This window comes from Varanus komodoensis, unplaced genomic scaffold, assembly GCF_004798865.1.
Source record: "Varanus komodoensis strain SLA01 unplaced genomic scaffold, ASM479886v1 scaffold25, whole genome shotgun sequence".
NCBI classification, from domain to species: Eukaryota; Metazoa; Chordata; class Lepidosauria; order Squamata; family Varanidae; genus Varanus; species Varanus komodoensis.
The window spans coordinates 536,311-550,822 of NW_025335661.1; the positions used below are offsets into that span (position 1 = coordinate 536,311).

The following is a 14,512-nucleotide window of genomic DNA, read 5'->3' on the forward strand; positions in this document are numbered from 1 at the left end:
TCAACTGGAATTATGTAAGAATCAAACCTCTAAACAAAATTAACTTAGTAACTACCACCAGTAGAACTTCCTATACTCTGTTTAAACATGTCAGGATAATATGCTGCTTTAACATGCTCTTTTTGGAAAATTACAGAACTCTTTTGAAAAGGGAGAGAAAAGATCAATAGAAACAACACCCAAGAAAAAATGGTAGTAGGAAGCAGCAGGCGAGTCTCCCATATTTTCAGAAAACAGCTTATTTCAAAAGTTATGAATACATGGAGAGAGGAAATGGGCTTCTAGAATACTGAGACCACAGATTACATTCCCTTCCTGACTTGGATAGCTTAGCTCACTGCTCCTCAAGTTTCTACATACAATTTCCTCCACTGACTTAACACCACATTGCATCATTAATTGGGTGGAGATAGCACTTTCATGTTTTGAGTACTTTTTGAGGGTGTGGATAATCGCACTATCAAGGTAATTGTCATGTAGCAAGGCTTGGAGGAGACTAGAGAAGGCAAGGAGATTGGCAAGATAACATTTTAGCATGTTTCCAAGCTGAAGAAGTGTTTCATTTCTTTCAGCCTTTCTCTGGAACAAGCAAGTGATCAACTAAACAAATGTTGCTCTCTACATAGGCTTCCCAACCTTAACATGCTGAACAACTAGGTTCCAGGACCCTCCCTTTTGCAAACAAATACTGTGCTGTTTCATATACTATAATGTCTTGAAGGAAACAGTGGCACAAATATAGCATCTTAGCACCATTTGCTTCTCAGAGCACAAAATCCCAAATTAAGCTGTCCATATCATTATCACTCATTTTCAAAACAGACTTCATTGGATTTTGTAACTTTTTAAATGTTATAATGAAGAGGTCTAAACTTGTTTTGCAGAGGGCCACACCAGACAGCACCTATGCTGACACCAAAGTACACTTTAGATATGTTGTAACTCTCACTCCAAATTCCATTCTGTGCAACCACAGCACAATAGCACAAGTCTTTGACCTCTGGTCAGTATTTATTTTTTATTCTGCTATTTTATTATTTTAAAAAGTCACTCCAAATTGCCAAATAATGCCCACCCGAAGTGATCTTGTGGCATAGCAATAAACAGGCACGCAATACTTCTCAATGCTTTTTTTAAAGGCAGAGATTAAGAAGTTGGAGAAGAGCCAGTTCCATGCTTTCTGCTGCACTATCAAAAGGAACTGAAGGAACTGACTGCTGATCTTTTGATTCAGGAAGCAAAGCTGTTTAAGAAGTCATGAATGAAGCAAGAAAGGGAAGGCAGTATGAAAAGGAAAGGAAGTTTCTCAGTGAATGTGTTCAAACTAACTCAGGAAGCTAAACACTGTTACACTTAGTCACCTGGAAGAGATTCAGAGCATCAGGGACAAAGTTAACTATTAACATTCTTCAGCCAAACCACTGCATATTGTATGAGATCACAGAGTCCCTCCCACCTTCTTTTCAGCAACTGTAAGAGCTAAAACTAAAAATTTGCTGGCATTTGTTCCTTGCAGGAATGCAGTTTATTGGAAATCTGCTTTAACTTACAACTGATGCCAAACAGTTTGCAACTGTCCCAAGGTGTTAAAACTGTATTTTAAATGCCAATAGAAACATCTCTATCATTTTTTAAACATGAAATTTGAAGGTGTTGTTTAAAGTCTTGCAGTTTGTTTCCTTTTCTTTGCATATATGAAGGAAGAAAACATTTTTTGACTCAAAGCTCTGGCTCACATTGATCACCAACAGTATTGAAGTGTTAATAGATGTGTGTCAATGGGATACTGCTAAACTTTAAAACAAAGATGGTTCTGAAATTTGATACAAATCAGCATGTAAGAGTGAACAAACTAAAATACTTTTCTCTAAATGGATTACTATAAATAGTAAATGTTTCCTGATACAGGAGGGATAACTGGTAGAACTCTTTTGCAGACTGCTTTATCACAGATTGAATGTGTGAGAATTTAGAAGAGAATTTGTATGGCATCTCTACATCTTTGATAGTTTACAAGTCTCTTTTCAGTGAAAGGAGGGGAAAACTGTGTGTTCAGGATATGAGCAGAAGCTACTTAAGTTGTAGAAAGCTGTTCAAATTTGTAGGAACCAGTATTTTGCCTTTAAGTTTTAATCTATCCCACAATTTACAGATTCTTTTCTTGTCTTTGTAGACACATATCCCTGGACATATGAAAAACTGCAGTTCATTTGCCAGCTTTGCCCCTTCTGTGCTTCCAGAGAGGACTACACTTTCGTTTTTCAGCTGAAGATTCATTCTCTCTCTCTCTCTCTCTCTCTCTCTCTCTCTCTCTCTCTCTCTCTCTCTCACACACACACACACACACACACACACACACACACACACCTCCATCAGAGAAGTTGAAATACAGCTGTATAAAAACTAATGGGAAGTAGAACAACTCCAATATATACCTGTCAGCAGTTAAAGAATGGAAGACAGAAACGTCTATATTCCTGTGTTTTCCCTACCAAAATACTTTGATAAGGAAATTACTTATAATTGGTACTAACAGTGTTCTTCTATTATCAGGTCATAATAAATAATAAAAATTCATTTTGTACCTTTAATCTACAAAAATTGTACTTAACTCTGCTTTTCTATGTGTAAGTGTGGATTCTCCAAAAGCTCTGAAGCCATTTGCTTTTCAATCTGACAAATAAATAGATGCATTTGCTGGTGGTATAAATGCATTAAAAGGGCAGTGAAACAAGATTTTACTTTCAAAATGGATACTACTCTCTCAAAAACTGACACTTTCTGTGCACTATTATAGCTACAGCCAACCTTGTGTGGATTTATTCTCATGCAACAGAACTCTCTTTTATACTCCCCTCCTTAAACTATACACCCTTCTTAATATTGCCTCATAGGGGTCATCACTCTTCTGCAACACATTTGGAGGGCTGCATGTGATAGGGGCATCTATTCAAACTAGCAGTTATCTGTTTTGCTGGAGCATTGACATCATTGGATACAATCCTCTGGGCAAGATTTCACAATGGCCTTGTTCACACAATCAACATGAATTAAACAAGCTACAATGGCTTATTCAGGTCATGATGCATGCCAGGGCTAATCACCCACAGGAGTGCAACTTTCCCCGTCATCTGAAACCAGGTGGCATGGCCTGTAAAAGATGGAAACAACCCACAAATAACTCAACAACTATTCATAGGTTTAAGGCACAATAATTATGCAAACTGTCCCATTAGCCCAGCTTTTTCCAGGGAAGTTGATAAGAGGTGGCTAGGGAATTGAGAGTGTTCAGACCTTGGTTATAGCAGAGCATTTGTGAAAATTCTACCTTTTAGAATCAAGACATAAATGTTCGATAAAGCCAGCATTTTAAAAATTACTTAAAACCTGATTAAATCTTCTTAATGTGCCTCCAATACAGTTCCAGAAATGATGCACCCGCAATCCCTAGTTGCCTCTGAATAGAGATGGTTCGGAAATTGTTCATTGTATACGCACAATCTCTCCTTTCAAAATGAAATGTGATAGCTTCTCAAAAAGTACAAAGTGCTAACATTCCAGGCCCACACATGGCTTAATACCAAAAAAATCAAAGTATAGCCAATGTTGCAGATACGTATATCAGAATATCAGCAGAAAAGCTGAAGTGTCTGGTTTGTAGGACTTTTTTTGTACATCATTCTGATTCAATATTTTCTAAAAGCAGCTAATTCTCCCCCCACCTCTCGTGTTGTATAGTGCTTTCAATAATGAAAATTAAGTGAAGTATGGATAATACAATTCCTAATTTGAGAATTATGAACTTTGGCTATTGGGTGGTATAAATAACAAGTAACAAACAAACAAACAAACCCTTTCCCTGAAACACCCAAGTTCAAGCTCTGACCTCCAGCACTTTACTGGAGATATATTTGCTGGAAGAGCACTGAGACAAAGATGAGATTGAACTCAAACATCTGCAATTTGGAACATCTTTAGCGTTTGGTAATAGTTGCCCAACGTTTGTCCAAACTGTAATTTTGTCTATATCAACGTACATTCTGGGGTAGTGTAGTGATTAACAGTCTAATGTATGAATCAGACCGGCTCTAGAGGAGCTGCAGCTGAGCGGCAGAGCATCTGCTTCGCATGCAGAAGGTCCTACATTCAATCCCCAGGTCATGCTGAAACCCTGGAGAGCTGCAACCAGTCAGTGTCCCAATACTAAGCTAAATACACCAATAGTCTGACTCAGGAGCTTGCTACGCTCCTACAGATGCTATTTAACGCAGTCATGAACTCTACTGTACAGCCCTATGGAAGGCACTTTCTTTCAGTCTCAGCCCTCAACGCTAAGCCAGGAATAATACTGGGCTACTTACAGAATATTCTAAAGAATAAGCAAGGTATTATATTACATGCATTGAAACCACACAGAAGAACTAAATTTAAATTTCACAAAAGTGGCTTTTTGTTTTTACAAATCATTCTAATAGTAGTAAAACCTGACTGAAGCATATGCATTTATTATTTGTTTATAAAACCTTTAAATCAAAATTCTGATGTGGCATTCAATTTGAACTAAATATAAAGTTTCAAATTCTTTAGTCTGCGCACTTTGGGCACAAAATCTGCATCCAAGTTTTAAAAGTACAGGTTTATCCTGCTCTAATATTATGGTATACTTAAGCTCACACATATATTTTATCTCCTTGAAAAGTATTTACCCCCATTATTCACACTGCTTCCACAACTCTATAGCAAAGAATAAATCTAGAACCTACTAACAGTAGTCATAAATAGAATACATGCAGCAACATATATAATAAAACTAAGGCTAAATAAGAAAAGGCTGTGATCTTGCTATTTATAGCAAAAATGAGGAAACTAGACATTAATCCTCTGGTTTTCTTACCTAATCATACTTTATCTATCATATATGTTCACAAACTGGTAGACAAACAGAATGTATGTTGCATGTACAAATGCTAAGGGCAATATTTTACTTACCTGCATGGTAAATTTCTCAAGAATAGGTTCTGTGCATCCATGTACACAGTACACAGCTTTGTAGTTTGGTATCATTATCATAATAAAAGCATGCAGAGAGGGACAATCATGAAATAACTTTTTAAAGAGCAATTTCGTATTATAAAAAGTACATACTGCATGTTTTAATTCCCAAACAATAGTGCATCTATTTTTATTTGCAAAATTATATAAAGGTGCCTGAAAACATAACACATATATAATTGACAATGAAAATATAAAAGGTGAGTATATTACTGACATTGGATAGAACTGTGCTACACTGAGATCAATGTTATTCCTAAGGATTAACCTTGTGGAAACCTATCTTCAGATAATATAAACATATTGGAATTGCAGTAGTTCTGCTACAGAGCCAATATACATCAGGATACAGGACAGTTTATCCTGAAATGTAAAAACAGTTGCCATTTTTGTGTAGGTGATGATGTCATTGAAGTGAGCTCATCCTGAGGGCCAAAGCTTCTCAATGGAAATGGCCTTCAGTGACATCACATAACTAAATCTGAATGACTGTGTAATAACATCATGTTACTAGAAAAGCATCTGATTTTAACATACAAACAAGGTGCCTAATGGGGATGTGAATGCTGTCACTGCTCAAATACTAAATGTCAGTGGGGAAACGGCCATCAGATATATTTAATTGGTGTTGGAAGCACTTTATTTCTGTTCACTGTATTCTAGTATTATAGCCTGCACTGTCAAGCCAAGGGAAAGAAAAAAAAATCAAGAAAAGAGTTGAAATAGTTAGAAATGTAAGAAGCGCAACATTTTTTTAAAATGAGAAGCTTTAAGCACTTTTGATCCCAAAAATTTGCTAGTAAGAAAGAGGGACACCTATATGCAGTTCACTGTGTAAATTAAACCAAACTTTGAAAAATAATAAAAATCCTACTGAAATATAATGAAGGACCAACTTTAACATAAGAGTACAGAAATGATTTGACATGCAAAGCCTTTTACTTTTTATATGCAGAGCCTGTATAGGTTTTTTGGTGTCCCTATCAGTTAAACTAAATGCAGGTTCCTTTCACAGTCCTTTCTGCATTAATAAAGCCAAGGAGAATTTTATTTGTATATGTGAATAGTTTTAATAGACTATCTAATTCCAAAATAATGAATTATAGTCATAACTGGCTTATTCTAAGAGAATGATCACAGATTAAACACCTCAAGAGAAAAATATCACGTGTATTCCATTGAAACCTCACAGAGCAAACAGGAAAAGGCAGCCTAATAGAACCAACAACAATTGTTCTTTGAAGCAAACTGTGAAACAAGGAAAAGCTGAAAGAGTATATTGTCATTTATATTGAATAATTCCTTATTTTATTGTATAAACAATTTGAAAACTATTCGTACAAATTTGTAGATATATCAGTAATTTCAACAGAAAACAAAACATGTATAAAAACAAACATTTGTAGTATGAAAATAATTGTGATAAAGAATTCCAGTCCAAGAAATGTTATTTTTTCCTGAATATATAAGCACCAATTTTACTAATTAACCATACTTATACACAAATAATTTGGAACATAAAACTTTTATATATACTTCCAATATATTCTGATATCCATCCTTTGTTGCCTATATAAAGAGCCTGCATTTTATGTGCCCCACATGCTGACATTATAACCTGACACTTAATATGAAAGTTTTGCAAAATGTTTATTATGATTGTACCCATATTCATTTTCATTGCTGATAAAACAACCAGGAATATTCCTCATTACTAAGTGGAGGAACCCTCTAATGTCCCATAAATAAGGTGTGAGTGATTTAGCTACAGTTATAGGTAAAGAACTACAAAAAGTTCCACATGTGCACACAATTATATATGCTGCATTCATTGGGAATCAGGTTTAATATAAAAGAATAAGTAATCAATATGGGAATCCCTATTAAGGCTTTTGTTATGAAAGCTTAGCTCTAGTATGCAATACCTGAAATATTAAGATTTCACAAAATGACAATAATGAGAATGAATTACCAACAGGATTTCATATAATATCCTCTCCTATACGACTATATCTGATAGGAAGTTATTAGTGTTTAAGTACCTGAATACAAAGTATCGCACTACTCAATTCAAGTGATAAATGATTACTAGAAAATGAGATTAATAATTAATTTTATATTTGATTTTTCAAAGGATAGATTACCAGAAGTGGTGTTACCTCTGCCAAAGCTTAACTGCAACTGTAAAAATGCAGAACACTCACTCATATTCCACAAATCAGCTCTTCATATACTTTGAACTGGGTCAAAATAATTATGTTTGAATGAAAACGAATTGACTGAAGTTAGAAAATATTTTGAGTATATCTGCTTAAACTCTGAAGTATTTGATACTACCTGTAACACAAAGTGCAGTCAAATACTTTACCAGTGTATAATGGAGTAAAATGCATATGTAAGGCTGTTACTATGGAAACTAATATTATGTACTAATCTTTCATGTCTCCTGGCTACCTCATGTGTCTTCACATCAGAGAAAGACTGTGATTTTTCTGTTGCCTGATTGGTGTTCTTGAAGCAATCAGCTGCCATTTACCATAAACAGCTACTCACATGCAACTTTAAAAAACAACTACAATTCTTGATACACTTTTCTCAAAAAATAAGTTTTTAACACTTTCAAAATTTCTCAAATTTAAGTTTAGAAAAAGCATTATAGGTTGAGTGCAGATTTTGACATGTTTTGTGTACAACCACTGAAATCAGTGGGACATGTCATTCAATCATTTGATCCCCATTGGTTTCAACAGGTGCACTTGAAGCATGACTTCGCAATAATCAAGCACCCAGAATGTGGCAAGATGCTACTAGGATACAAAAATGCATCTGTGACATAGCTGGCTTAAGACTGGACAAACAGCACTTGAGCTCTGATAATTTCCTTAGAAAAAAGCAGAATACTTTATGAGAACTAAAAACGTACAAGGGATTCCCTTTTCTTCTCTGAAACATAATAAAAGGAACACCTTTTTATATTGCCGTGTAAGTTTAAGGCAATCCATGAAAGGGTTAGTGTGAGCCTCTAGCTCATTGCAATACCCAGTTCAGCATTTAAGTGCTCACTCAGCTACCTACATTGCAAATTATTTAATAAAGCTAGAGAGGAAAGAAATTTGTCCAGTATATTTCCTTCCAGAGCTGCATATCAGAATTGGTTTTAAGCAACATAACCTTACCAGATCAGATATATGATAACCAAAGTGTGAAACTTCTATTTTTGAATCAGATCTCACTAACAATTTGACATGTAAAACTTAAAGGCTCAAACACTAGTTTCTGGCTCATACGGGGCATGTAAAAAATCAGTATCTTAACAGTAAAAAATATTTTTATTCCAAAGTGTTAAATGCAATAAGTTCATAGGGGAAAGCAGTTCATGTCTCATAACAAGGGGGTTATGCGAAATAGATAATATATTTCTTCACACAGGGAAGGCTTGTGTTTGCAGATTCACATTTGAACTTAGAATAAGAGCTACTTTTCTGTGTTTTTTGTTTTTGTTTTTGAAGATTGCTTGCAAAATTGTTTGGTTCAATTGGTAAGACTGAATAACCATATCCATTTTATTTTGGGGCAGTACATGACATCCCTATTTTTTCAAGACTTCTCTTATTAAGTATGAGACTGCTCAAATGCAGGTCACTTGCACACTTCCTAGCAGGGGCTGAAAATACTGTCCTTTTCCAATTTTCCTCCCAGCTTGTGTTAAAATCTGTTATCTTTAAAAAGAAATACAAGTGCAGGAATTGGTTGAGAGCTGTGGCTTTCTCATATAACTATGTAGTAGCAGGAGCTATTTTTAGAAATTAAGAATGTACCATCAAAGTCAACAGTTCACATTCAACTCCTAGCCTTCATCACCAGAAATGTATGCATTTATTCAAGCAAAGCATTTCCATTTGGCATGCAGTTATATGACTAGCAATAGTGTCTAATGGCATCTTTTTTAAAGTGTTCATCTTATAATAAAGCATTTGGCACTTTGATGGCATTACCACCACAGCTATAAAAGAACCAACTGAACAATTAAATCTAAGATTCATATTAATTACGGAAAGCCATGTGCAAAGTCTATTTTCCTATGCGATAGTGAAAGAAATGAAACAGCCAAAATTGCACTTTATGGTATGTCATTAGGATGCCATCATCCCAAATTAATATAGGATTTGCTGATAAAAATATCTCAAACACAATATAAGAAGCATATCTTAGCAGTTATTACAAGTATTAGTGAGAACAAATGAAGTATTTTTTAAAAGCAAACTAACAGACAGCAAAAGATAATCACTCCATTAATCTGAGCTGCATATTGATAAGGCTAATCTAATTAAAATTTGGTCAGGAAGCCTAAACAGGTTTTTTTTAAGTATGATAAGGAATCCAGAGCTATTATAAACACAGTTATTACAGAGTATACAAACTAGCAACGCTCTGCTTATTTTAAAAGAAATGTGATACATTCATATATTGCACTCTCCTTTTATACAAACATTGTTAGAAAATTATACCACAAAGAAACACAAGCCTAACTAATTACTTCAAGACATAATCCTTTCAGACAAAGCTGAAACAGTATTTTAGTTTTTATCTTGTACAAGGGTTGGCACCCCATTCTCACATGTTTATCAGGAGAACTGGGACAACTAAGTTTTCCAACTCTCTACTACCATTATACAGTATCACTTTGCATATTAATCATGTTATATGCAGCCTTCAGACTGGAGCATGCATTCACATTGTTCCAACATTCATAAAGGTCATTTCTTTGAAGCAGCGCAACTTTATAATAAAAGTTGCAACAAGCATTTTTCTCTATCAAACAAACCTTTATGTAGATTTGTTTAAGTAACGGGCTTCTTTCTGCAGTGTAACTGATTAAATTATCTAAAATAGCTAAGAGAAAGCATAAAAAAGAGCCAAGTGCCCTTTCAAGATATTTACTGCCCAACTGCCGCAAAACAGTAAGAGGTTTGTTATTAGTAAAATGTGCCTACATTCTGAAATCAGAGTAATGCCCTACATTCAATGGGCACATGTATGCATACTCCCTAAAATATCAGTTCAATTTTTATTTTTGGAACTATGCAAGATTTTTCTTAAATTTGATCTTTTTCAAAGTCTCGTCTGCTCAGCTTATATCCATCTAGATTCCAAAAATGCACCTCTGCAGAAAAACTACTTGTATTTGTTGCCAGCTAAGTATCAACCCTTAGGCCACTGTCAGATGGTATTGACTAGATTTTAGTTCAACAAAACCAGATGAAAACATGTCAGCTGCGGTGCACAGCCCTTGCCACAGATTATCTAAGAATAAAAACATTTACTGCATTAGTATATTACCTTAGGATACGCACAGTGGCTTTTTTATATCATTGATGCCTACATATCAACTTAGCAACTTTTTTATGATGCTCTGAAGAAAAATCAGAAGTACGAGGATCAAAAAGGGTCAGCTACAGAATGCCATTTTAAAAAGTTAATTAATGAAAAGAATCAGGTCAGAAATAGTCTACATTCCACTTTAAAATACCTGATTCTAGATAGCCTAATTTAATATGCCTTATAAACCAAATATTAATGGTTTGTGTTTGTGCTTGTGTTTTCTGTGTTGTCTTCTTGGGAACAATTCTTCAGATTATTCTGAAAATCAAGACTGAAATGCTCTCCAGTTGCTTGAGCAAAGGGATTGCTAAAAAAAAGGTTTATATCTAATGGGGCTGCAGTTTCTGAATCCCATGAGTCATCAGAACTACTGGAGTCTTCTGTGGTGGTAGGAGGATAGCTCAGCTGTTCCAACTGGTCAATAATATCAGTGAACTGAAAAGCTGAGCTCGACTCAGAGCGAACTGAATATGCCGGAAAATTCACCATAGAACTAGCTTCAGAATGATTAGCAGAGCTGTAAGTGTGCAAAAATGGCGTACCATTTAGTGTCAAATTGTTGAGAGAACTACTTTCAGACTGGTTGTTAATTAGTGAGCTAGTATCAGACGGACTCAAAAGACTTTGCATTCTACTTGCCTGAGCTTTAACTTCAAATAATTCTGAGGTATCTGATGGCTGCTCATTCCCATTAAAATCACTCCCTCCTTCAAATTCAAACTCATCATCTATGTTCATATCTACTGCTTCTATGGAATATCTATCAGGACTTGAATGGGAAGATGCCATATTTTGTTGCAGAATTTCTTTAGTTAAAGCAGGTGATTCTGAGAGGCACTTAGATAGCTCTGACTCCTGTAAATCTAAACTACCATACAAGTAAGAAAATGCTTCAGATCCTCCAGCAAAAAAAGAGATTTCTGCTGGATCATCATCAATAAACTCTTCTGAAACGTGAAGTGCGGAATTAACCAGTTTAACAAGAGGGGTACTCCTACAGGGAGGCTGATGCAGTTTAGCAGCCTTACCTGTGGTAAAATCATCCACATCATTGTCATTTTTATACACAACTTCACCTTCTTTGCCACACTTTTCTACTGCTACATCTAAACCACAGCTACTTTCAATAGCAGCACAAATGGGGCTGCAGTTTTCTGCAACATTACAAAACCCAACACCTTGGAATGACTGGAGCATTGGTGATCCAGGCTGTTGTACCACTTTCTTGCCTGTTTCTTCTGGTATCCCACTACTTCCTTCTGTTGACAAGCTCCTTGTATGTGATATTCTGGACTCCAAAAACAATGGACTGCTCTCTGGGAAAGTGGGCAAGCTGGGAAGATTTGTAGATAACACATTATCCGAATGAAAGGAGGCATATGTACATGCATTAGGCCCAGGAGTTCTTAACCCTTCTGTATATGAGACACTCTGGAAGAAAAGGAGAGAGCTTGTTACTAGACCACATATTAGAGCACACATCTAAGCAGATACATATGTACTATCCAAGTGAGTTCAGATATTTTGTCCATACTTGGACACCAAACATGAGAAAAGTATTTTACCAAAACAATTTGGGTACTCTTCCTTGCCATATTTCCAGGATTTTTAAGGATAGTTTGCTACTTGAAAGTCTTGAAGACTTGGTGCAGTATAAACATCCCTGGTTCTGTTCTATTTTAATTTCTATGGGAATGTAAACACTACTTTTTATTGCAAGTACTTTTCACTATATTTAGAACATTCAGATTACTTGTATGTCTCTATTCTGATGGCAAACATTAACACCAATTGTAAGAACATATGAGCTATCTTGGACTAGACCAAGGGCTTAACTGGAACCACACTCTATATCCATAGTGGTCAACCAATGTCTCTGGAAAGCCCGCATTTTGCACATTAACTGTATCGAGGCATGATGCCTCTGATAATGGAGGAAATATACTGTTACAGAGAAGTTTCAGATAAACTGGCTCTTTGACACAGATTTGTATGCTATGTATTTGATTGGCATTACCATGACACCTTGACTCAAGACTTCATTCGGTTCTGGAATGCATAGAAAAGCTGTCAGGAATGTTGCTTAGACTCTGAACTCACAGGAGTCATGAAGCATACATGCTTCTTCTTTGGTTATTCCTTGTAGCCATGTCTGCTTAACTGCCAAACTGCCACCCAACTCACTAACCCATAACAGGATCTTCGAATTGGTCAATCCAAAGTTCTGGCAAGAAAAATGGGCCAAGCCTGAGGCTGCACCATCTCCCACATAGGTCAACAAGCTCTACCTGAATACCATTAATGACGCCTTTTGTTTTTAATAGTGTTCAATGCAGCATTGTATAACCCACGAGATGTAGATCAGTCAAAGGGGAAAAGCTTCCTTAAGCTTTGGTTTCATTTAACTACTGTCCTTTTTGATCTCTTTAATTGCCTAACAGTTTATGGCATTTAATGTTCATCCTTTCTGCTTAGGTATCCCTCATGGTGGTGTGCATCTCGGCTCCAGGACTAACCTGGGGTCCAACCAGCCTTAGCGTCATTTCTTGTAACTCTTTTCTAATACAATATTCCATTTTATTCTGGAGATTACAGGATCCCACTTTTCCTGTCACATTTGTCTCAGAGAAAACCATTTCCCTCATGTACCCAAACAGAAATCTTTTGCAAGCTATTTCACTGAGTCCAAGGTCATGTTCCACATAAAATGCAGTATAACTTGCCAGCTCTATCCAACAATTTTGGTGCATCATAACTGCAACCTATGTGTGAATTGTCATTTCTACATCCAGGTAGAATTGGCCCCATGAGTACTAGGAAGCAAGATTCTATCAAAAACTCTTAAACAAATTTATTTAAACACCTATTTATAGGCCGCCTATAACTGCCAAGGCCTTCCCAGGCAGCTTATAATACAATGGAACAAACTCTGAATGTTACTGAGAATTCCAAGGTCCTCAGTAGGCTTGGTGACCAGTCCCTTGGGTTAAAGGTACTTCTGCTGAATGCCAGATTGGTGACTGATATGAAACCTGCCATATAGGATGAATAATGCTGGTCTGGCCTATCTCACTGACACCTGGTTAAGTAAGACTGTGGGAGTAAATCTGCCAGCTTTGCCTACCTGGATTATCTACACTGCAGCTGGCAAGACTTGGGGAATGTCGGGCAGGGACAGACTAAGTTGTGGTGGCCTTACCATGGTTCTATTCCTCTGCTTTAGCAATGTTTTGAATGTGTGCATCTGAAGCTGGTGGCCAGGATGCAAATGTAAATACAAACTGCAGTAATGCTCCATTAAGAAGCAGCAACAATCTTGACTCAAACTATGAAATATACTTGGTGAAAGCAAGGCAGATTGCAATATCACCCACTGGTTTCTGTATATTTTAATGTCTGATTTGTTTTTGTTCATTCATTCACTTATGTAGAATCAAAACTTTTTGATCAATATAAAAGAGAAGAGGTAATGGAAGGTAATGTCATAACCCTGATCAAATTCTGGCCATAGGCAGAAGTATAAGGTGACTATTTATCTGCAGAAGAGAACCTCTTGGTTCATTCTGAACCCTCTTTTTTTCTTTTCTTTTTCGTCCCAAGAAACTTTACATGTATGCGTCCATGGAATGAGAAACAGCATTTTTTTTTGCTGGTTCAGTGATTGGTTATGGCAGAGGTATACTCCTACACAGTCAATTACCCCCCTCTTGATTCCCCACCCCTGCTCTGCAGCAGTAAAACAATCAACTTTGCAGAAAATTAGTGTGTTTAGCTTTCCCAGATTTCTTTCTCCTTCAAGTTCTTTCTATACCTTACCTAGGAACAGGGCAGGGCAGAATTTACACCACAATTCTATGTACATATAGAACAAAGCACACATTCCTGAGAGTAAGTCTTACTGAACATCTTTCTAGTTAGACAAATTTATAATTGTACTATAATGCTGCACACTCATACATGTACTTAGGCGTAAAATAAATTGAACACAGTTTTACTTATTTCTCAGTTTACACATAGAGTGTTGTGTGCAACATTAATGAACACCAGCTGATAGCCCTGTTAATCTAATGCAGCAAAA

At 36.1% G+C, this 14,512-nt stretch overlaps 1 protein-coding gene across 13 annotated transcripts in view; it reads right to left on the reverse strand.

Moving 5' to 3' along the window:
- Positions 1 to 14,512, reverse strand: part of FARP2 (FERM, ARH/RhoGEF and pleckstrin domain protein 2) — an 84,516-nt gene that overhangs the window by 20,984 nt on the left and 49,020 nt on the right. For 12 of the 13 annotated variants that reach the window (XR_006414968.1, XR_006414970.1, XR_006414969.1 and 9 more), the window contains exon 13: positions 11,613 to 11,865. Coding sequence is in view for 9 of the 13 variants with exons in the window: in XM_044432665.1 (XP_044288600.1) it covers positions 11,613 to 11,865 (253 nt within the window). In the remaining 4 variants the exon portion in view is untranslated. The remainder of the gene's footprint in view (positions 1 to 11,612; positions 11,866 to 14,512) is intronic. The other variant, XM_044432662.1, reaches the window with a different exon arrangement.